Here is a 25,585-nt window from a genome sequence, read left to right on the forward strand (position 1 = left end):
AATGCTGCTTCCACTCAGATGCATCTTATGCACCAAGGATGATAGGCTGGTGATTAGCTTTCTTTGGAGGAGTTCAGTTGGAAGATTAATAAGTGTCAGTCTCTTTGCATTGAAAAACACGGTCCAGAGAGCATTTAGCCTAGCTTAGCTTAGCCTGAAGCTGCACCAGCACCGTTCTGCACCTCAGGAGTCTTGTTCGCGTGTTGTATCTTATTAGCTATCACGCTAACCACCAGCATATATCCACCAGTGATATACTGGCACTGCCTCAGATTTTGAATAGATTTTTTAAAAGTTTTAAAGCTTGTAACTTCTCCATAAGGACAAGGCCTCTGAGATGCTGCATGCTGTCACCAAGCCCAGCACTTGATGGTCAACATAAAACTCCGGAGCTGGGCTTCCTGCCAGTAAACCGTGGTGTCTTGGTGTCTGTTGCTGCATTTCTTAAACAAGTTCGACAAATAGAAAATAACAAGTATAAAACTTGTTACAAAGGCACCTCTGACAGGCAAACTGTTTTCTCCAGTCTCTTATTTATATTCTCTTCTCTACTGGAGGGATGAGCAAAATATCCCTTTATTTAGTATTTAGGTGTTAAACTGGGTGTCATGTCTGGGTGTAGTCTACTAGCTGAAACCAAATGAGAACTCTTTTCTGTGTAGGGCAGATAATATTTTCATAAATGACTGTCAAATACTTGGCTGCAACTTAATGGCTGCATTTTGAAATAACAGCATAACATGTGTTAAAGTCTTTCACCTCACACAGAGATTAATTGCACATTTAAAGGTTAATAATTTGCCTCATGCCCGAGGCAACACATCTGCAAATGGAGGTGGGATTTTAAATAACTGAAAAAAAAAAGAGTCTTGTATTCAATAAGTCTGTGGACTCGTCTCATCTGCCTGTGTCCCAGTGTGAAAAATCTCACAGATGATATGAGCTATAAATACATTACGGAGCTAAGAAGACGCAGCGTTTTGCGTCTGCGGGATATGATTAGTCATCACAGAGTGATTAACGACGGCAGAGTCTGACCTACAGAGGAAATGTGTCAAGGTGTTGAAAGGGGGATGTAGCATTCAAGAACAGCTCAAATGAAATCTTAACAATCATTCATGATGCCATCCATTCAGTGATACAATATTTCATCAGCATTTTTGTAAAAGCAAAATGTCACACACATGTCAGTCATAATGGTGCATAGTCACATTTACTGTCAAGAAACCAAAGTAATGTCAAGTTACTCATAAAAGAGATTTTGACATTTTATGAAACTGAGTTGATGGATTCAAAAGAATAACAATTTTTAATTGTTGATGTTTTTTCTGAAGTATTTTTTTTTCTTTTTTTTTAATCTGAGGCAATAAGATTGTGTACAAACTCTTTATCAGAAAGAGTGGAAGTGCTTGCTTCAACATGTCATTTTGGTTATTGAACCTGGATTATTTCTCCCCAGGGCTCCCAGTTAGGCCTGCTAATTAGACACTTGAAAGATTCTTTGATGCATGAGTGAATAACATTTCTTAAGAAATAATAATACTTGACTGCTTTCTGCTTTTCGTGAAAGTGTCGAATTTTTTCTACTTAGTGAAATTGAAGATTTAATTTGGTAATCAGCCTTCATCATGTAATATCTGACTATGTTGATGAATTACTTTGATTTTCAACATACAAGAGTTAGGTTCCTTTTAACAAGTCTGAAACTGTGAAGGAAATGTATTCGTTACATTTCTATTTGCAATTTGCAAAGTGCTGTGAATGACTTTGAGGGAGTAAGAGTGTGATAGCAGTTGAAACTGAAAAATACAAAATGCATTGTTTTATTTATGCTATGTCGAAAGAAGATGTGATTATGGCTTGAGTCATGGTCGCTCACGAAACTGTCTGATGTGTTACCCATCGAGTTAATTTTAGTTTGGATGCACCGCGTAGTCCCTCTGGCTTTTCTTTTGAACTTCATCTTGTCTCATAGTTGAGGAGTGTTTTTGGGGGTGAATCTCACAGCACCGTATCTGTAATGATGCACACGTGGCCCAAGGACAACTGGTTTTGCATTACTTTAAGTAAGTGTCACTTTCATAAAATGCACGAGTTGATTCGTTCCAGTCCTGAGATGTGAAGTCATTAATCATTTAATCCACTAACAGATGTTGTTTCTATCATTTTAAGGGGCTGGGACACAGTGAGGGACCAACACAGCTTGTTTCAAGACTTTGTGCACTAATGATTTTCACTGGTTGGCCAGTATTTTGTCAATATCCTGACTTGAATTACAGTGATCCACTCACTCACTAAGGAATATGGGTCACAATCCATCCAAGCAAAGCGCCGATTATTACAAGCAGGTCCTGCAGGAGTAGAAATGGGTCACGGCAGCGTACGTGTCTAACCTGTAGCAGACAGTCGGAGGATCATCCGCATGCAATGACAGACAGGATGAAGACTGGGTCACACTGAGCGAACACAGCTGGCGGAATATAGTTTCCCCTCACACTTTAAATCACTTCTAATTACTTGTTTGCCAGTTTTACACATGCACACATGCACAGATACTCTTGTAAGGAAACTACAGTCTAATTATCCACCTCTGGCATCCTTGAATAAGAAGATGCTCACCTGTGGATGTCTTGTCTTCTTTCAATTTACTTTCCTGGTTGGAGTAAGTAGTAATTTCCTTCAAGCGTGCATAAAATTAAAGCGACAGTTTATAATTTGCAGAGTGGAATCATACAGGTGTTGCAGCCGGTTCCTCCTCCTCTCCCACTCTAAGGTAAAGAAGTCCTTGCACCTCCCACTTGCAAAAAAAAAATCACTCTGCACATGCACAGTGTGCACACCGCTGCACTGGCAGGGAGGTGGGGATTTGAGATGAGAGGTCAGTGCCTCCTCTCAGGTGTGGGCAGGCTGTTCTCACACTTAAAGAGTGATAGATTAGCGGAGTTTCACCCCATTTTTAGCAACATGACATCATACAAGGAAGATGGAGACTTCTGCCAGAACAAAACATTAAAGAACAAGTGCATGAAGTCATCATATACATACAGTTACAGGTATACAACAGGCTTAAGTTAAAGTCAAAGTGCCTTTGAATTTACATGCAACTTTTAACTAATGTTTTTTTTTAATCTGTTGCAGTCAGTCTGTTACATTTTCTAGTCTTGGCATCTGTGTTTTATAAGACATTTTGTTGATACACAGGCAATGCAACAAATTGTTGGTTGGCCAGTAAATTGCACTGTCCTGCCCATTGACTTTGAATAGAGAGAGAGAGAAAGAGAAAGTGACCACCACTCGCTGTTTAATTGGCTGGGCTTAAAAGGTGTCCTGCACAAAGCCGCGGAGAGCACAGCGGGTGTCTGCGTCTCAGGAGTAAGAGCTAAGTTTAGCAAATCCTCTCAGTGTGTTTCTCAATGACAGCACATGTTGGACAGTCTGCAGAGAAACTCACGAACGCATAAGCTCACATGCAAACAGGCCTGCAGACACACAGGTACAGTACTGTACATATTTACTGTGACATTTAAAGAGGTGTCCTGCCACACACGTGCACACATGCACAGCTTAGAAAGCCTCGAAAATGTGCATGCAAAAAAGAAGAATGATATATCATTGTATACTGGCTGGTTGCATGCAAGTGCTTTTAACAGACAAGAAAAATGTGTGCATTTTTAAGACATTTTTGTCCACCTCTCACATTTTTTGGACCCGTAATGAATTTTAACCACACCCATGACCCTTCGCTGGACAAAAATGTCCAATGGGTTTTTTAATGTAAAAATTTTAACTAACAGATATCACCATGAAACTTCCCAAGTTTATTACTCACACCAAGACAAATACTTTTTGTATTACAAGTTTTGTCAAATTGTATGTTTAAATATGTAAATGAGGCAATATCTAATGAAATATGAGCTAATTTCCAGAAGTTTTCACTGAGGGGATTTTGGATATCTCTTTTTATCACTAAAATACTGTCACCAGCCTAGAGCCCCATAAAAATTTTGTGTTTTTGCTGCAAAAACAACTGGCCAGGACAGGGTTAAAAATTTTGAAACCCATGCATGCAAGTGATTTTCATGTTTAGTCAAGACCCAGCCCTATATGTATCGCAGATATTTTGGAGTAACTGATGTCTATATTTTGTCCAGGGGTCATGGAAGTGGTGCAAATAGGATCATCCGAGGCTTAGGTTTTTAAACAGCACATGCAAAATGGTAGGATATCAACTTATCAGAAGTAAAACATGCGTATGCTTTGCTATGTGCAGATAATGACATATCCTTCTTGGATAATTTTTATCACAAGTCAGAGCTGGCAGGTGTCCAGGGCCCAAGGACAGGTCATCAGGATGGAGAGGGACTCCTGCCTCAACACTTTAGATTTGAAACAAACTTTTCAATGTCTTTATTTTGTATTAAATAGTATTGCAAAATTAAAGTTAGCAAGTACAATAACAAGGACAATGACTTTATCTAGACATTTCTTTTATCATGAACAATGTGCCACACAAACATAAAGTAAACAAAGGTGTGATCTGCCTCTGTGTTGACCCAAATACAGAACAATGACATGCACACACGGAAGACACAATAGGAGTCCTCGCCATAGCGACATGACATTAAGATAAAGATGTGTAGAGAACAAAAATTTATTTCATCATTTCCTCCATCCAGAGTTGAAAGCTGCTTATTTGTGTTTGAAGTGTGTAAGTCTGTCGGTGGCAGTTCTTCTCCTCAGAGCCGAAACTCTCTAAACCCAGCAGCTGCCAGCCTATGCCGGAGGTTTCCCGAGTCTCCTCGTGACCAGACAAGACACCACTTGTGGATGAAAACCCAGCTGGCACGACTGTGAGGCCTGGAATAACACTGGGACAGGGGCTTTCAGGACTGGACGGCTTCCTAATGACACACAGTACATTGTCACCGATCTGAGTGGTGTGTGCTCCTCCCTGTGCAAATTCCCTTTCGCACTGAGCGCGATCGCTCAGCTCAACAAGTTGGGTCTGGCTGTGAGCGGTGAAGCGGCCCAGGTGCCTCTGATTGTTTGGTAAAATCCACCTCACAGTATAAGCCTCCTGGGCTGTCACCTCTCCCCTTTGCATTCTGGGTAGACACACTGGCAACACACGTTCGCTGATCTTGGCCTTGTCTTTAAGCTTGAGCACAGCGACGTTGTCTCCTGCAAGGTAAAACTCTGGATGCACTGCAACGTCTGAGACCTTTTGAGAAAAAGAGGAGAAAAGGAGATAAAAATGAGATACATTATTTATTGATTTTGGTACTTGTACCTGCTGAAGTCTGATCATTCGCAGAGAGATGCATGAATATTAAACTAAGAAACAAATATAGCTGTATCTAGTTAGACTTAAAATTCACAGATAAATGCCAGAAGATTTCATACTATACCATTTACATACAAAAACCTATCCTCAAGCTTATATTTATTTCAGGAAGATTCCTTGCTTAATACTGCTGTATGGTAAATGTTGCTGTCATAGGAGACTTTTTATGAGCTCTGAGTCACAGAAAACTGAATAAATTTAAATAGTGACGTTAGGGCCTCTGAATTAAAGATGGGTTTAATGTGATTTAAATGGCAGTTATGACCTTATGCATTGAGATGAATAACATGATGTGTTTTTACCCTGAGGTGACGCTGGCTTTTCAGTTGGTAGCGCACTCCTATGACAACCTTCACATGTGCCGGGTGAATGGGTCGCTTGTCCTTGTCCACCACACACTGAGCTGCTACCAGGACTCTACGCTGGCTGAGCAGAGCCCCGCTGCAGGCCAGGTACCAGAACGTAGACTCCTCTGAGACCTCCCGCTGGTCAGCTGCGCTCATTCCATGGGATCTGTGGGTGCTACTGGCTGTGCGATCAGGAGGTGAGCGGATATAGACGGCCGCATGCCAAGGCCACTCAGTGTCAGAGAGATTGTGGGAACTGAAGGTGTCGAATTTGCCACAAACTGTGGGAGGGGAAGAAAGAGGAGAGATAGTGTCAGAAACTGTTGTTGCATTACAAACTGGCAAAAGATTTTGGTCGACAACCTTTAAAATAAAGTATTTTTGAGTTCTAGGCTCTGCAAATACATGCACAGGTGTTTCTGTTTTTTCTGGCAACTCCGGTTACAGTTGCTGTTCACTGTCATTTCAAAATTGAATACACCAATATGTGGTGTAAATTGTCCTTCCTTCCTGTCTATATATTCCAGAGATGATTAAGACAGAACAAGTTAAAAAAGAAAAAGAAAACCCCAAACGGTAACACTTTATTTGACGCCTATATCTATAACTCATTATAACCATACTTATAATGTGTTATAATGCAGTTATAGCACTGTAACTATAGTTATAAACACTCATAAATGATCATAATGCTTTATAACAATAATCATAACACACTTAAACGCATTTTATCATGACTAATAAGGTCAGGTATTATAATATGTTATAAATGTTAGCAACTCACTAACAATGCCCACACTGATAATGCATTATAAATAATGGGCTTATAATTGGCTTATAAACGCTCATAAATTATCATAAGTCTTTATAACAATAACACAATAACACATTATAGAGCATTATAACTCTATTATAATACTTGACCTTATAAGCCAGTATAACATGCTCTATGATGTGTTATGCTTGTTGTTATAAAGCCTTATGATAATTTATGAGTGTTTATAATGATAGTTACATGTTTATGAGCCAATTAAAACACATTATAACTATATTTATAATGCATTATCGATGTGGTCATTGTCAGTGGGTTACTAACAATTATAACGTATTATAATACCTGACCTTATAAGTCATGATAAAATGCTTTATAGTGTGTTATGATTATTGTTATAAAGCATTATGATCATTTATGAGTGTTTATAATGATAGTTATAACTGCAACCCATTATAAATGGTTATAATGCGTTATAGAGATAGGCGTCAAATAAAGTGTTACCAAACAAACAAAACCTGTGCAGCTTGATAATCTGTTTAGGGAATGGTGATATTGGTGAAACCTGCTTATTCATTTTCTTGCCAAGACTTAACTCAAGATAAGAACCTTTGGACAGAGAGAAGCATTGTAGAAGTTTTAGTTGCCACTTTCCCACTGAAGGTAACTCAGGTTTCACTTCAAGTTGGATCTCAACTGCTGCTGCTCTCACCAGGTGAGCAGGAAACATGACGCCCACTCCACCTGCCGGTCTTCAGGCAGGTGCGTCTGGGGCTTCCTTTGTGGCTGTAGAGAGGTGAGGCACACTTGTACTCGATGCTCGTGTGGACCGCACGGAAGCCTCGAGGAAGCTCGTCCAAAGCTGCGTCGTCCGCTCCCGCACTGGTCTGTCTGTCCAGTGGAATAAAGCCAGCTGACAACAAATCATGCATGTCGTACCTCGATGAAAACGGGGGTTTCTCTCTGTGGGGAAGAGATGCAGTTTGTCTTTGGCTTCTCAACTGCACTAAACTCTTTTCATGTGGGAATTATGTCATATTGATGTGACATTAACATCAAGAACAAAATGAATCAATTTCAACCTTAGCCATGCATAATTAAAAGCCCTACAAAACAAATATTAATGCAAGAGGAGGATTACTCTCATGAGTACAATGTTTTTTTTAATTACCATTTCCAGGGTCAATAATGAACCTACGGGCTTTATTAAAGTTGCATTACCTGATTGTGTTTTAGTGCCTAATAAAATTTTATTTGTTTGCTGAGTAGTATTTGTGAATTTGGTGACAGTTGAAAACAAAACACCTTTAAAACATTATTATATCTGCACCAGTTTGACTGTAGCTGTGACAAATCTAGGAATATAAATTGCGTCCAAAGTGAAAAAGTATGATCATATTCTGCATTGTGCACATGTACTGTATGACTACATACAAACATGTGGCACCAGCAATATGCAGTGTTTATTCTTTGTAGCCACCATGTGCAAAATTTGAACATTTGTGATTCTGGCATACCAGAAAATGACACATGCTGTGATTGCGCTCATCCTACAAATGCATTCTGGCAACCCTGACAACAGTGTTCTGAAAGCACTGCACCTGTTTTCACAACGAAACCATGTAAATAGTAAGAGCAGAGAATCGTGAAAAATACCTTGATAGTAGATGTGGCTTCACAACGGTTTGTTGCACAAGTTCAGACACTTTGGGTTCTCGACAGGCTGCAAAGGTAAAAACCAAACAGGTGGCTGTTAGTGTATAAGAACCACTTTCTTATATTAGCTCCCATTGTTTCCTCAGCTTTGTTTCTGTAACATTAGTTATTGTGACCAGAGGGGTAAGTAATTCAGAATAAACATGGACGATTATGAGCATAAAATAATCAGGATCAAACATATTTTTCATACAAAAAAAGATCACAACCATTTACTGGTCCATCTTAACAAATGGCTTTGTTTACTATGCACTCATCACAGTGCTTTAATTGCTAAATTGTTCCTTTGTTCGCATGTCAGAATGTGTGCCATAAACAAATAGTAGGACTTTCATTGTGTGCCATCTTTACATAGTAATGAAGTGGAAAAAATAGGCTACAGTGCTTGTGAAACACTGTGTTCTCTGCCCTAATGTGTTTTTGAAAACAACTACCTCGCACACACTTTGGAGGCCTGCTACTCCAGGATCCATTAGAGAGGCAGGTACTCAGGTGGTTTCCACTCAAAATGTAGGAGTTTTTACAGAAAAACTCAATCGTCTGTGCTCCCGCTGCTGTGTCGGGAGCAGGTCGGTGGTAGCCGTTTAGCAATTTTGGTGGAGGGGCACAATGGACTCGGCTTGTTTGGTCTACATGAGCACATTCGAGAGAGAGGACAGAGAGGCAGAGGGAGAGAAACTCAACATAATTGCATCATGTGGCATTTTATAAACACGAGAAATGAAGGACTCATGGAGAAAAGGTACCTTTTACACATGTGGGAGCTGTGCCACTCCACATGCCATTAGTTTGACAGGTCCTTTGCTGGGAGCCGGTGAGAATGAAAGGTGAATGGCACCGATAGTTTACAGTTACAAGCTCCTCCTTGAGGCCATAGACGGGCAGCAAATATCCATTCACCAGTTTCTCTGGAAGTGCACATGCTGGATTTCTTCTGGCTGAAACTGTTGAAATATTTTGATAAATAACGGATGAACTGAATCATCAGCAACTAAGATTTAATAAAGAAAAAAATCAAATAATACAATTTCAGTTTGATGAATTAGAACAAAGAAAAAATCTGCACACCATAAGAGCTCCCTTTCAAGGATTTAATAGCAAAGTGACGTTTCGAGCTCAATGCTCTTTTTCAAACTGCTGTGTCAAAAAAAAAAAGAGCATTGAGCTGGGCCTACCTGATATGTGTGTTTTTTTCACAATTTTGACAGTTTGATGAATTCACATCAGTGGTACTAAATTATGAAAATTCTCATTCTGCTGTGATTTGTGACATTTACTTTGCATAAATAAAATGTATTTTGGCCTCACAAGTAAGAAACTGTTCTATCTGAGTGAGAATTAAAATGGATAATTATTTTTTCTATTTCTTTTTAATAAAAAATATCCCTATACATGACATATATGAAAATATTGTTTGGACTACAAACTAGTCTGCTTCAACTTAAATCCTTGAAATTGTCTCACTTGAGCTCATTCATAATAAAGGCACCACTTTCCCTGAATAATAAACAATTTTGAATCTTTATTCACAACATATTTGAAAGTGAAATTCCATCTTTCTGATGACACTACTAATGCAGTATTACCTGCAGAAAGTAATGGCCCCAGGATAGTGCCATGAGGAACCCCGCAAATTATGTGTTTTGGACTGATGAGTCTACGAATTATTTCAACAATAATTGAAAACTAAAATAAATAGATCCCTTAAGTAGCCTCTCTAAAACCACCATTTCTGAGTTTGGTCTGTTCTGACATATTTCTTTTTAACAGTTTGTTTATGTTTTTTACTGAAATCATTATGTTGAAAACTCCACTCTTCTTTGACTTATTGATTTAATCTTTACAGATATATTGCCAGTATATGCCTGAGCATCCACTGATGCACTATGCAGCACTATGGAGGGGGAGAAAAAAGACTGGGTAAATGGGATGCAAGTTAGATGCATGATTTGCTTCAAAGAAAGCAAATGGAGAGGAGCAAGTATGATAAATCTGTGTCACTGACTGCTAGTCTCACATCGCTGCTCTGTGTAGGAGGCTTCACACGGACACACATGCACAAACACGCAAACAGAAATGAAAGAAAAATGTCCAGGAGAAAAATGCATGCAAGAAGAGAGAAGTGCTGCACTATGCATGGGAGGACAGTAGAGTATCATGTATTCATGACATCTGAAGGAGATACCTACAGTATATCATGAATAAGAATATATCAGACTGATACATTGTTATTCTGAGTGTGTTGGCTCCACAGAGGAAGCCAACTTTATACAGTGCATCAGCTAAATCTTTTATAGCATGTGGACACAATAATATAGCAATACTACCATGGACTCAGACACAATTACAATCACAATACTCAGTACGATTATACCTGCCTGAACTTTCCTGAAAAGTAAGAACAAATCCATCAAAGTTGTTGTAGCCATCTGACGTGAAAAGGATGTGCAAGATGTTCCCCGAGCTTTTTATCGGAGGAGGCAGCTGATCCCCACAAAACCGGCCAATCACCGGGGAGCCCAGGTCATCGCCATCTCGCACCTCAACGTAGTCATAACGACAGTTATGGTCAGACTCCAAACTGAGCTGTGAAAACCTGCAGCATAACCACAGACAAGTCATGGTTAAATGGTTCTTTTCAACCCAATTTAAAACACTGAACAACCGTCTTCCAAATGCTGAATTGTGTAAACAATAAGTCCAATTATGTGGGCTAATGCGGGGCTGTCTGGCTGCTTCGCTTTGACCTCCACATCATTTGACAGGCTGATAATGAGTTGATCCCCCGTGGAGCCAGTTTCTCAGTGAGGAAAATCATTTCCAAGCACATAAAAACAAAATACATCATTTGTCCTGTGCTGTCTCAGCAGGTTTACAGAGTTATAGTTGAATAAGAACTATCACTGGTCTTGTTCATGTCAGTCCACGTTCCAGATATGTGGGCTATTCAAAAAGTTTCTCATTAATTTTGTTAGCGTGGCATTTGCGAGACTGACACTGTGTATTTTTTTATGTTTCTTTGCACTCAAACACATAAATGTTCACAAACAAGTTCATCATCAACAAGAAAAGAGAAGTCAATATGATAAATAATTCGATACACAACTTACTTTCTGTGTTTGTCTAAAAACTATGGTAACATTATTATGTCAGTTCAAATCTTGAAGCTCCAGCTCTTTCATTAACAGTAAAATCTGTCGCATCACAGCAGTCCTTTCAATAACACAGTGTAGCTGTCGAAGAAAGTTTGACCAGATAGTTATTTCTTTGGGAAACTGAGAGTGTTAAAGGACTTGACTTTATATCAGAGCCCCAGGAAAGTGGCCTACCTGAGCTCGATCCCGCTGCCCTTCTGCACTTGCACTGTCCATTCACATCGGGCATTTGTTGGGTAACTCTCCAGTGCTATGTGACCCTGAGACCGCTGGATGATGTCTCCGCATGCTACTTACCACAAGAGAGCTGTAATTACTGTCATTTAGTGAATTTACATTCCCATCAAATATTTGTTTATCACAGTGGAACCCAGCGTTTTCATTGTGGCAGGCAGTGCCAGCGATGTGACATGCTGTGTGAGAGGGCAGATAATATCCAAAAAATGATGAGATGACTGGATCCAACCAGCCACTACAAAAATCGTGGTTATTAACATCATGCTGGGGTTCCAGCTGGTATGTGTGTTTTTCAAGTGGAAAAGCAAAACAAGACACAGCAAATTCTCCAAATTGCTGTCTGTCCGCCCTGTGAGGGTTGAAGGTTTGATTTGGTGATTTGACGGTTAAAGGTTTAGCTCTTTGGAATATTTCAGAATTCACAAAAGCTGTTCCTTTAGGAAATTATTAGTGAACTCATACAGCCTGTACTTTGTCGGTTTGTCAATCACACACTCTAAACAGGTTGTACAGGACAACACAAGTGGCACAATGGCTCCTCTTGTGTTGTTGAGCTGGCTTCAAATGGCCTCTGAATGGTACTTTCCCCTGGGCCATGAAAAAAAGAGAATGGAAAAACACCATGGGAGTGAATAAGAGGAGTGGCAACATGGCAGACCTGTTTGCTTTCTCCTATTAATAGCACTTCACCATAACCTTAACTAACACACATTTGCTTTAAGAATTTGGTAATGGGAGCTGTTGCAGCATAATACTCATAATTATATCAAGTATTTTGTATTAAAAAAAAAAAAAAAAGACAAAAGCCATTTTCAGAATTCCAATATTTTTTTGACCAGATGCTACAAGTGGAAACCAGCAGTAGACTGTAGATGTGACACAATAAAAATGCATTGTCGCCACCAAGTGACCTTATTGTGTATTACATATGTAGATGTGGCAGTCTGAAAACGGTGGAACATGACAACCTGTGATGATTACAGCCCAAAATGAGAGTGTATGTGGGCTATATTTCCTGATATGGACAAGGTTTAATGTGATGTATTGTGTTTTGTTCAGCTTGTAATAAACTGAAACACATTCCACATGTTTATAGATGTTGAACAAAGATTGTAAAACTAGTGCAGTACATAAAGTTATAATATGTCACTTATTGCCACTCTGTCAGTCCTTCTGCATTGGCTCAGCTGTCAATGGCATTTCCTATCGGCCTTAAATGCGACTCGATACATTTTCATATAACTATAGCTAGATAACACTCTGGCTGGAAAAGCATTCAGCCAAAGCCTTGTATTGATGATACACAAGAGCTTGGGCATGGCAGAGTGTTCTGCATCACTGTGTGATTCATGCTTTCTCTCATGAGCAATGAGTATTCAGAGTATTCGGCCTATTCAGTGGCAAGATAAGGCTGTACAGCGATTCCGCATTACAGCATTTTGACTCACTTTTACAGTCCCCTCCACTCCAGCCTTGGCGGCACTCGGTGCAATACTTTCCATTGACGAAGAAATCATCATTGGCTTTCCATGTTCCATTGTGGCAGGTTTTACAGTTCTCAAACAGACTGCAGCCTCGCAATGACAAACAAAAGAAAAAGAATGAGATTAGGATTTTAAGTCAATTTGTAAGTCTTTGTCAGTGACTAATATAACTCATACCTTGTTTTGCTTATGCTTTACATTGATCCAAATACTACTGTGTCTACCACAGCTTTCCCAGGTAAAAAACTAATAAACAGGAAGTGGTGTCTTTCAAATCTGTGAGCAGCAGCAGCTGGTAAATAACTTCACTGATTCTTCCAGAAAGTACTGTGAATAGGCAGTAAGAGTGTACCTGGATGAATGATGCAGGGGTCACACTGATCCAGAGCGTTGCGGCAGCAGGGTACGGTGTAACCCACCCTTGACCCTTTTGAGGGACACCGGCACTCGATCAGGTGGTACTCGCAGCACGGACGACACATGACGCTCCACCGAGAGCTCGGGCAGTTGTCCCCCGCCGGAGCTGTGGAACCAAAGCAACAGACGCCTGGATCAACACAATAATATACCTATCGAAAACCTTTGACTTCTTCTAGCCTTCCTCTGGTGTTCGGGTCACCAGTGACCCGTTTTTAAGTTTTAAATGCATAGAAGTACCACATAAATTTGTTTATAGAATCAAGACTTTTTGACTTTGTCAGGAACCTCTACTTAAACAAAATAAAACAAAAAGGTTTTTTTTCACAAAATTCTAAAATTCTCTGGTTAAAATTATGACATTTGTGGTGTTGAAATCATAAGTGCAAAACAAACCTTTCCATGGATAAGGAAGCCTAACAACATAACCAAGAGTTGAGAAACAAATGGAATGATAAATAATTGTTTTTAGTGTGTTTTACAGCTGATTTAAGACTCGGGTCAAAACTGACCCGAACACCAATAGATGGTAACAGAAAGCTAACAAGAGGAAGGTTCAATTGAAGCCAAGGGTCATACTGACAAAAAAGGCCTAGGGGCCCACACCCAAAAATATTAAAACCAATATTTCCATGGATAAGGAAGCCTAACAATATAACCAAGAGAATAAAAACAAATTGGATGAAAAAAAATGTATTACAGCTGATTTAAAATATGGGTCAAAACTGACCCGAAACACCATAGATGGCAGTAAAAAGCTAACACAAGACGAAGGCTAGGGGGTCAAAATAAAATGTGACGAATCAAAGCTGAGGAATTGTATTGTATGTACAGAATGGCAGCTTTGGCTCCCTGCAGATTCCTGTCTCTACACGTGTTGATAGAAATGTAATGAGTGGTACTAATTCATCCCTATAGCATATTTTTCCTGTGATCTGATGGCCCAGATCAGACTTCCCTGTACAATACAGGTACAACATTTCACGATGACTGAACAAGTTGCTGAGGTGTGAAATTTATCTTGGCATATGATTTGGTGGCAGATGATGCTATCAAGCTCAAGCTGGACTACATTCTGTTTGTGGCTCAAATCTTGTACGTTATTATTACCTTGTGAAGTTTGCTTGCTCTGCTGATGCCTAGACTGGTTTAAATTACCCAAAATCCCAATAACAATGCAACAAATTCTATTTTGAATATTTGATATGTTATTGAGCATATTGTATTGTTGTACTGTACAGACAACAAACAGAGGAGCAGTGCAAAGTGGACTCAGAGGCCCATTATAATCATCACATGGTTAATTTACCTATCAATAGTTATGGATTACTGTGCTAAATGAAATGTAAAAGCCTCCTAGACACCACACCATTGGACCCTCATTGATATGTCCATTATGAGATTATCTGCATAGACATTGAGGGAAAGGCTGTATACAAGCTACAACAGGAGAAATTATAGTGTGGCACACAGAGTCTGTTCTAGTTCTATTGCATGAGTTGAGAACAGTCTTAGCAGAACAAGTGAGTCATCATAATGAAATAACTCCACGGTTACTCAGCAGTAAAGTAAGCAGGCTTATTTTTTGTTATAAAATCAGCAGCATTTTCACAAAAAGAAAAAGCCATGTGATAGAAAAAACAAACAAACAAACAAAACAGTCCAATACTGTGTAGAGCAAATAGAGATTTCAGTCTAAACTGCAGTTTAACTTACCATGTGGCCAAGCTGTTACACCAAAACAGAGATTTAAGAGGAGGTAGAAGAGCCTGGGAGCCAGGAGAGAGGGCACAGGCACTTTCCGTGAGAGGAGAGCGAACATGTCGACTGCCAAACTCGCAGCAATAAACTTCTGATAGAGGTTCCGAGAAGGTAGAGCTAGCTCTCCACAGATGTTCCTCTCCGCTCAAAATGTGACGTAACGACTGATGATGGAGTCTCCCATCTCAGCATAATGGACAGAGATCCTTAACCCATTCCTCTCAGGATGTTTTTAATCTGCGAAGGCTTGAATTTGCTCTGAGATCGTGCAGCTCAAAATCGATGCTGTTCCTGCAACTGGTTCCTGACGCTCTGCTCCTGGTATGAGTTCAGAGTGAGTGCTGCTGCTGCTGCACGCTGGATAGGCTACTTGCTGGCAAAGGAAGTGGAAAGTGCATTTGAGAGAAGTAAAGACATCCTAATGGGGAAAACAGTGATGTCCAGGAAAAAAAAGAAAAGGAAAAACTCCATCTGCCAGTTAACTGGAAAATGTTTGGAGGAGAGATGGCAAGTGAATTTCTCCAAAGCTGCAAGTTAGATGTTCAAAAGCCTTCCTGTGTTATCAAGTCTTAAACTGAAAAATACATATTTGCACATGCATCAAGCTAAATGTGTTCACTGAGTCTTCATCATACACCAGCTGTCAGGCCAGACGTGATGATTTCACAACAGATGTTGTCTTTAATGACCCCGTGCAATGTTTATGATGTCAGTCTACGTAGATTTGCCAGAAGCAATGAGGCCGATAAGATCGTCACAGCCCATTTCATGTCCAAGGTTGCTTTTCCATTACCTAAACTGTTACCTAGGAGTTTCCATGCTTTCATATCTGTTCTCATCTTCTCCATTACAGCAAATTGTGAGCAGACAGTGATGACACCATGTGGCTTTATTGTTGTTCTTTTAACTTTGTGCGATACCTAATACTCTCATTGTCTTATAAGAGATAAGACATTTCTACGTCGTAATCACAGTGAAACGTTTGACGAGTGTCCAAAAGGCTAGAGCTTTAAGTTCACAATTCAACTTAGAGGACCAACCCTAACCCTGGACATATACGTAGGGGAGAGTGGGGTAAAGTGAGACACTTTTTACATTTGCTCCCCTCTAAGCGAGCTAAAATGATTTATCAGTAAAATGTACACATTTCCCATTAATTCAGGATGTTGCCTAGCAATGGAAATTATCAGAATGTATTTAGGACGAAGGACAGTGAAAATATGATTGTTTTAAAAAAAGTTGTCTCGTGTCTCACTTTACCCCAGGTCAGGGGTAAACTGAGACAAACTAGAAAAATCAATGGGGTAAACTGATCCACTTACTTTTTCCACTCTGAAACTACCATAACAACACATGTTGTAACAGTTAGAGTTCTGACAGCTAGCTTGACAACCACGCTTTCCAGAACTAATGTCGGACTAGTAGCAGAATCATGGGGATTGGCCAATTAAGCACTTTTGTTTTCTCAACGCAAAGTGACTCAAAACCAAAATCAAATACAACACAAAATGTTTTAATTAACATTCAAATGACAGATAGAACCAGCTAGAATAGAAAACAGTCTAGGGGTCAGATTGTAGGCCCCGACAATGGTGACCATTTTGATCAAAAGTCCTCTTGTGTGTGTGGGGAGCCGACAAAGTGGAATATGACTCAAATTTAGTTAATTAACCAATAAAAAAGTGAGCTGACTGAGAGCACCTAGCATAACAAAGCAGTGTGGCTACAGATCATTGATCACGCAAGATTTCTGGCTTGGGGGATGAGATTCTAGTGTAAATCTTTGTGTGTGGTGTGCTCACAGTGTCTCACTCATGGATTTATTATAATACATCCATGGTCTCACTTTACCCCGCAGCATTTGTCTCACTTTACCCCAACACCCCCATTTTAGAAAAAATGACCTCTCTTAGAAATTCAGGCTAATTATCAGCCAGCATCATCACATGGTTTTATGTGTTGGTAGTTCATCATCATGTATCATAGAAGTTTTTCTACCTGAATCAATTTGCTTTGGCACAACAGTTGATTAAGTTGACCGCAAGAAAATTTACTTTTACATGCAAAAATCATATTTTTGTGAAAAAAACATGCTTTCCACAGCATCATGAGGTCCTCTCCTTCATAGCCATGGGGAAATGGAAGGGGCTTGAAAACATAATGGTCAGATGACCATAAATGTGTTCCGTTTTCTAGATATAGGGGGTGTCTCACATTACCCGGTGTCTCACATTGCCCCACTCTCCCCTACAACAGGTGTGACAGACAAACTTTAGAGGTCAGGATACTCAGCTGCAGCCTGCATGCATGTTGTTGCAGAATCCAGATGCTGCAGATAAACAGAACAACTCCTACTGTACTAGTGATTCTGAGACTTTTTTATGCCAAGGAGACCCCATCTGATACATTTTGTCCTCAGGACCCCTGACCTTATGTTATAGATGTTTTATCAATGACAGTGTTTGCCCATTACCAACTTTGACCAAAGTTTGTGTGTCTTGACTTGCTTACGGATGAAAAATAATGAAAATAAAATATTCCTTTTTTCTTTTTTTACGGGAAACCGCAAGAACCCCCACAAGGACCCCTGGGGGTCCATGAACCTCACTTTAAGAAACAATGACCTCGAGAAGTTGTTTCGTTTAACCCAAGTTCAGAATGTGGCAGGTGTTTTGAATAAAATCTAGAGTAATTTATTTACTTAAAGAGGGGGTCCATATAATGGTTGTGAATGATACTCACTTTTCTTCTCCAACTCCGAGAAGGCACGGAGGACTCTGAAAATTCTCCCAGCCCTTAGTTGACATGAGGGTGAGTAGATAATGAGTGAAATTTGAATTTTGGGTGAACTATCCCTTTAAACAATCACAATTAACTCTGTTAAAGCTGTTTAATTAAGGTAAAAATGTAGCAGTTAAGCTATAAATCTGGCATAGTTCATATTTAAAGTTGATATATTTTATATTTTCACATCCACAATGGATCAAATAACTTAACTGTAACAAAGGTCACATGCCCCTGCTGCACACAGCTTTTCAGTCTTTCAGTTCATTTTACAGCTTGTAACTTGACTCTGTTGGTTCAGTCTCATTTATCTCACTTTCAGTGAAAACCTCTGGTGAAAGCATTGTGTTCAACCTGCACAGCACCAAGTGAAAGACAGAGGAGCTGGTGGAGTCCAGAGAGCTACAGTAAATAGCAAAAGTAAAATAAAAGCTAAAACACAACTCCAACTGAGTATTTATGTTGGCATGAAGGAGTCACACTTTGCTTTCATGTTTGCCATATCAGATAGATTACACCAATGTGGTGCTATGCTGCCCTCAAGTGTCAAAAAAGAAGAAGAAAAAAGGATAATTGGATGCAATTTAATTATGGTGAAGACAGTATTAAAACTGCATAAAACATTATAACCATTGCATGATGGGAATGTATTGCTCCACACAGTGAAGAAAACATCAGTCACAATTCTTCACTTAAAATGTTCCAGTGGTAATTAACTCTCCCATCGACAGTGACAGCCACGTTCTGACCAGCACTCTGAGCTGACACGTATAAAGAACCATGAGTGACTCCTTTTGATCCCTGCAGCGTTTGAACTGTCAATCACAGCTGCAGATTTTGCCTCCTCCTATCATGTTGAACTTGACCCAACCAGACATGAGAGATAGATGAAAGGTGGGGGGGCAGGGGGAAGAGGGTGGGGGTGGGGATTATGTATTTCACACGACGACACAGTTATAAAACTCTCATTTGTGTCACAAGGCCAAACTCACTGTTGAAATGAGTTCTTGACATTAGAGACCAGTGTTTTTTTGGTTCATGTAATTACCCATGGTGCTCAGTCAGCTATTTTTAGCCTCCACCGTTGCTCAGAGGGATATTCCATTTGGACACCAGAGAGACTCTCATCCAACCCTACTCCCACATCCACTGACCTTTCACAACTCAAGACAATAGGGGCATATAAAGAAGCAGTCTCACTGAAACATGTCACCTTAAATGAGGCCCCACAGTTAAAAAGAAAGAAGATGGATAGCAATTACATGCACTTAGCTTTAAAATGCCATTGCCAGCAGACATCTAAATTATACGATCCCCAGACAGATTAAAATGACAAGCTAGAATTTAGTAGATAAAAAATCCAAAATTAAAACATTAAATATGTAGAAATAAATATGTGGATAAAGCCGACTGCTGTTGCATCTCATCAACAACAAATGTTGCCCAAAGCAAGCAATTAAAAGTTAAACCAACCACATGGTGTTATTTTTCTTTTCTTTTAACAGTTTCATGAAGTGAAAATTAAAATAAAGTTTGCAAATAAAAATGACTCAGAAAAGGATGAGGTTTATCATAAAATTTTATTTTGTCATAAAGCATGAAACTCCTTAGTGTATTCACATTCCAAGGAACAACTGAATACCATATAAAGACTGATGATTGTAGTAGATGCATCACTCAAAACCATCTTCTACTACACGGTTGTCCATAAAGTTTTACCTGTTTTCATGAAATGATTGTGACAATGTGATTTATTCTTGTATATCTTCTCAAAACCGTATTAATCAATCTGTTCCAAACATATCACTGTGAAAAGTAAACAACAATCAACCTTAATAATAGGAATAAAAAGAGGAATGTGTCTGAAAACAAAATTATTCCAACTTTATGGGCGACCGTGTATATCATATGTTTCTGGTGCCACTGGTGACCTGGACACGGGATGACTGACACTCACTGACTCTTACAGGCATATTGTTTAATCGTTGACTTCAGCAGGTCTGAGACTCTTCACCTTGATGCTCTGAATGAGTTCATTCTTCTCCCTTCATATCAAACATCAATTCAGAGGTCTGTAAAAATGTTTACACGTGACACTGCAAAGAATGTTTGCAAAGTTAGACACATAGTGAGCTGCAGCACACAATGCTCAACAGTTCAAAAATGCTGCAGAGGAGTTTTCCGGTAAAAGGCCTACGTTGGTCCTACTTTGTCTCATCCTCTGTAAACCACATGGCAGTGGCTGTGTTCATATTTGAAATGACAACCAAGTCTCTAATCTTGGACACTTCCATGATCTTGACATACTTTCAGTTAAAAACAAAGGCAGCCATTTGCGTGTTGGCAAACCTCCTGATAAAAGTATCACGATCACAATTAAACAATATAGAAATGCTTATGTTTTGAATATGATGCCCTCATTGTGAATACCCTTAGACTGAATAAACACCCTCTACGTTCCCTGTGAATAAAAACATTATCTTCCCCTTCATCTGTAGACACATTGAAATATAATTTAAAAATAACTTTTAAAAAGGCCTCAAGTTAATATGAGGCTCTAAATACATACATATGCGTCTCCTTCATAGATTCCCTCAACTGTATAAAAACCCATGTGACTATCAAACCCAACCCAAATAATAAATGTACCACTTAAAACCACTGCTCATTCGCATTCTCACGCGTAATGGTTAAAGGGATAGTTCAACATTTTGGCAAATTCATCTATTGCCATAATCTCTACAGTCATAGCAGTAGGTTCATTACCTTTAATTTTCGGTCCATGTTGTTTTGAGATCCGCAGGGCAGAGACACGAGCTGCTCAGCGAACCCAATGGAGGTAAAATACACAATCCAACAACTGCAAAACGCTCTCGTGGAGAAGTTGTGACCTGCACATTCACCACGCTATGAAACAATGCGTTTCCCACAGGTTTGCAAGGACTGTGGCGGGTGGTCTGATGGGGGGAGGGGAGGATCGACCCGTATGAGTTTCGCTTTTACTGCGCACTGCTGTCATGCTTCTCTGTGTGTGTGAATGCCAATAATGGAGAAAGAGCGCTATGCAGAGATGAATGAACGGAACAATATTGCGTTGGTTGAGCCAAAAGCCGAAAAGTCTTTTCGTGGCGGACGTAATTTATTTGTGGCGGGCCGCCACGAATAAATGAATGTATGCGAAACACTGAATATTGTAGCATTATGAGACAGAGTTGTTTTTGAGGCAAATGCATAGCTGGAACTACATTTCAAACACGGCTGCTGGGTGAAGTGATTTTAAAAGCACAAGTGAGTACTTGCTCGTGTCGTAATGTTACATAATTATACATGATAATTTCATAGCGTGGTGAATGTGCAGGTCACAACTTGTCCACCAGAGCGTTTTGGAGTTGTTGGATTGTGTATTTGATGATTTTGATGAGGGGCAGGGGATCTCAAAACAACATGCACCGATAATTATGAACTATGACTATAGGGATTATGGCAATAGGTGAATTTGCCAAAATGTTGAACTATCCCTTTAAGGACTACAGGTTTCTCTTACTGTTGTTACACTCCCAAACCACCTTTCTCCCCTGCGAGCAGTTTTTCCTTGTCCTGAGGTTCTTTGTGAGGGGTTTTCTTCATTTCTACACTTTTAACCCCAGTGTAGGCTGACGAGCCAGCGAGAACCATCATGTTACTGGTCCACCATAGCACGCTTTTACTGGAAGAGTTGTACATCACTGCAATAACAGTCTGTGCACAGGCTTTTGCCGTCCCCGAGACGTTGTGTGTGAGCGGACTGGTGTATTTGATCTGGAGGCCTGTGACGTAGCCGATGGCGAAACCAAACACCCCTCCGAGTGTCATCATACTCCAAAACCCGGGGTCGGTGAGGCGGGTGAAGCTGACGATGCGACCAAACTCCCCAAACACGATAATGAGCGGCACAAAGAGGACGCATGCGTTAATGTTGTTGTAGTAGGAGAGTTTCCAAATGTTTCCATCCACCGCTGGCATCACCTTCTTGGTGTAGATGGCATTGAGGGAAACACAAGCGCTGGCAATTACCCCAAAAAAGACACCAGTCCAGGAGAGGGACCCTGCCAAGCCTTCCTGGTCCACACCAAGCCAAAATCCACCTGAGAAGCAGGGACACATACACAACTGTTACATCACAAATGTTCAATGTGAGTGAATAACTAACTAGACTTTTTAAAATTTGATTAATTGTAGAACCCAAGCAGAAACAATTGAAAGTTTGCCATGTTTGCTTGATAAATGACTAAATCATATTATGAGCTGTCTATTTGTATATCATATTTGAACATACATGAATAAGGCTGAATATGTGCAAAACATGTTATATTAAAATTAGATGGAAACTGTTCACTTTACTTTATTTCTTTTAATATATATTTTGTTTATATTAATTATTCAGTCTAAAACATAAACGATGATGATTTATGCTGTGTCAAAAATAAGTCATGAGTGGAATGCTATGAAAATTGAAAATTGTTTAATTCCTAAATAAATAGATGGATTGAAAAGTATAAATAGATAGATATCTAGGACCTAAAGATCACGTGAATAAGGACATCCTACTGTCTGTGAGTGTTGTGTGTTTGAGGCTATATACCTATAAGTAAGTCAAACTTGGCAGAGACATGCTCAGCATGGTGGAACAGGTCTATTCCAAGATTTACATGGTCAAAGGTCATATCTAATCATCTTTCCTAATCATTTAATCTCCATCTAAATACATTACATTCATTGATGAACATCATTTAAGTTATAAAATCATGTGTCACATATCTGATATAGACAGGGCTGCACTTTCTCTACTCAAGGATAAAGAAAGTGAACTTACCCAGTATGATCCCACAGCACAGCAAGGCTTTGTAAGATGTGGTTTGTTTCAGGATGACGTAGGACAGCAGCACATTGAAAACTGTGCTGAGTGAGCGTCCCACTGTGTAAAACGCCACTCCAACGTATTTTAGGCACAGGTTATTGAAGGAGATCATGCAGATGAACACAATGGACAGAGGCAGGACCTCCCGAGACGTCTTCAGGTTGACTCTGATCGAGGGGAAGTCGATGACCCCCGGGCACAGCCTGGACAGCAGCTGCATGACCCAGCACAGCCCCACCGTCACCAAGCACTGATAAAAAGTGACGAATAGCGGCGCGTCCAGGTCTCGGTTGTCCAGCAGGTAATTATTAAGGAACACCATTGTTATAGAAATGAACCAGTAGAGTACGACCACAGTTCCTATCCGGAAAGCCCGGAATAGGAAAGTCTCTCCGTTTCCATCCTGGTCCGCCGTCTCCGTGCCGGTCAGAGCCATCTTCAAGATGGCGAACCGCTTCAGGTGAGTCCTGTTCATGGTGACAGAGCGAGACGAGCAGCCTGGGTAAGGAGTGGGGCATTTACACAAGCTAAACACATATAGCTACAGGACTACGATACTAACTAACTGTATGTTGCAAACATGACTGTTGTCTTCCGCAGGACGCTACAATTGAAACTCTTCCGGTCTTATTATTTTCAGAATAAAAGCGCCTCACATTCAATTTCAACTCGATCTTTGCGATATATTCAGTGGAAACTGTTGTTATGCATGTATATTTCTTTCCAACTGTGACAGTATGCCAAGAATCTCACGGTTAGGGCCTATACTTATTTCGGTGGTTTTTATTTATTTATTTATTTTTTTTTATCGAAGTGAACTCTAAACTTTTTTTTATTTTTTTTTATCAATTAGCCTATTTATTGGTTTTTTAACAGACAACTGATAGGGCATGAAAGGAAACACAATCGGTGGGGTAGCATAATGAAATACTGCCTTGTTATCTTCGTTTTACCCCATTAATCCCCTTCCCCCCACCCTCCTCCCGATTGGCATATTGAATTAACAGAATTATTCAATCAATCAAAACCAAACAAACAATAATATTAAAAAACAACAACAACAACAACAACAACAATAACAACAAAAAAGACAAAACAGAACCAATAATATCCCAAAGCACTCACTCATTCTACCCTAACCCAGAAATTTCATGACCGCACACATAGGCAGTATCAGTTGCATGCACATCTGTACATGTACAAACTCTAAACTTTTATCTTGAAGGCAGGCGCTCAAAGCGGAAGTCTCCTTCAGCGCGACTACTTCCTCGAGTGAAACCATCTCTGTGTTTCTTTTAATTTAAAGGTACAGGATCCTTGGATAAACTCGTCGTCATGCGAAGGCTGTGCGTGTTTGTGTAAATAGAGATAAAGAAACGATTGTTATTTGAAGTAGTTTATGCTACATGTGTTAATGTTCAAACTTCTAGTAGGCCCTAGCTGCATTTTAAACTATAATTTGTGTTTAATCTGCTATTTCACCTGGTAACTATTCTGTCGTTTTTAACGTGTGGTTACCTGCCCAAATGCCTTTTAGACTGATTACATCATAACATTATGTCCTTGCCTTGGGTACCTATTGAAAACACCGGTAAAAAAAAAAGGAAAAGAGGGTTTCTTACCTTGAGGTCCGAAATCACTCCGTATTTGAGTTGAGCGTGCAGATATGAGATCAATGAGGAAGTGACTGGTCCTACCACTCCCAGGTCGGCTAACAACTAGTTTAGGGCTATGTATGACCAGAATTTCTTGATCGACATGCTAGACTGCAAAAAATATGCGACCTTTTGCATATAACCCTGATATGCATTTATTTGTAATAAATGAATAAATAACATCTTAAAACGATTATGTAAAAAACTAACCCAATGATTTGATATAATAAATAAATAAATAAATAAAACAAGGTCTATTACACACACCCAAAGTAAACTTATGTTAAATTACAGGGCTGTTTAGTTATTATTATTATATTATCTGCAGTGAGATGTGTAGGCTACTAAGCCTATGGATGCCTTCACCAGTCTCTTTGCAATATGTTTCCTCTATGTAGCCTTGTTTTCCCAATCACAACAACAACAACCAATGATAATCATTTCTCATTAAAATTTTTCATAGTGATTTTTCTAGTTCTCATGCTGTAAATTATTGATAGCAGCAGGTATCCATTCTCTACTGCTGTACTACAACCTCAAGACAGTAGGTGGCAGAAAACAATCACAAATGATGATTATGTGGCTGGTTACAGGAGTCAGACTAACTCTAAATTTGTGCAAACACAGTGTGGAGTTGCAGCAATGATCCGTATGATCAGTTTTTTTTTTAATTTAGTAGTGAAATCAAGTGGTATCAAGTGTGAAATATATCAACAAGGGACAAACACTTGATTAGAAAAGACTGATGTATGAATTTTGACTACTAGATTGGCCTTTTCACTTGCTTCATAACAGCAACCCTTGGCCATGGACTTGTCAAATGTGACTGCTGGGCATGTACTTAAATCTGACCTTTACCATATAACACTTGTCTTCCTTCTTTTCAGTCTGGTATACAGTACACACAAAACACAACCCTCCTCCAAGAACACATAGGAAGTATTTGTGCAGCCTGACTCACCCTGTACAGCACATCCATCAGGAGGTGTCTGACCCCTCATTAGATTCCCTTTTGC

At 39.6% G+C, this 25,585-nt stretch overlaps 2 protein-coding genes across 4 annotated transcripts; both read right to left on the reverse strand.

Moving 5' to 3' along the window:
• Positions 1-4,651: 4,651 nt before the first annotated feature.
• pamr1a (peptidase domain containing associated with muscle regeneration 1a) lies at positions 4,652-13,558 on the reverse strand (the record flags this gene model as incomplete). The annotated part of the gene is made up of 10 exons (XM_083992917.1): positions 13,408-13,558; positions 13,020-13,145; positions 11,509-11,623; positions 10,539-10,775; positions 8,926-9,113; positions 8,614-8,808; positions 8,120-8,186; positions 7,176-7,426; positions 5,647-5,972; positions 4,652-5,221 (listed from the first exon to the last, which is right to left on the reverse strand). The coding sequence occupies exons 1-10, from the start codon at positions 13,535-13,537 to the stop codon at positions 4,652-4,654; spliced, it is 2,205 nt and encodes a 734-aa protein (XP_083849043.1). The 5' UTR covers positions 13,538-13,558.
• Positions 13,559-19,699: 6,141 nt separating this feature from the next.
• slc35c1 (solute carrier family 35 member C1) lies at positions 19,700-24,602 on the reverse strand. 3 transcript variants are annotated; one of them, XR_014596284.1, is made up of 3 exons: positions 22,870-23,500; positions 20,076-22,141; positions 19,700-20,038 (listed from the first exon to the last, which is right to left on the reverse strand). XR_014596284.1 is itself a non-coding variant. In XM_083995739.1 (3 exons), exons 2-3 carry the CDS (start codon positions 23,348-23,350, stop codon positions 21,567-21,569), a joined length of 1,056 nt encoding a protein of 351 aa, XP_083851865.1. In that variant the 5' UTR covers positions 23,351-23,381; positions 24,537-24,602; the 3' UTR covers positions 19,700-21,566. The 3 variants fall into 3 exon arrangements, 2 of the variants coding, with proteins under 2 accessions (XP_083851865.1, XP_083851864.1); XM_083995739.1 differs by adding an exon at positions 24,537-24,602 and having other exon boundaries at positions 19,700-22,141; positions 22,870-23,381; XM_083995738.1 differs by having other exon boundaries at positions 19,700-22,141.
• Positions 24,603-25,585: the final 983 nt, after the last annotated feature.

The sequence above is a fragment of the Trachurus trachurus genome (assembly GCF_905171665.1).
Source record: "Trachurus trachurus genome assembly, chromosome: 3".
Taxonomy (NCBI): Eukaryota; Metazoa; Chordata; class Actinopteri; order Carangiformes; family Carangidae; genus Trachurus; species Trachurus trachurus.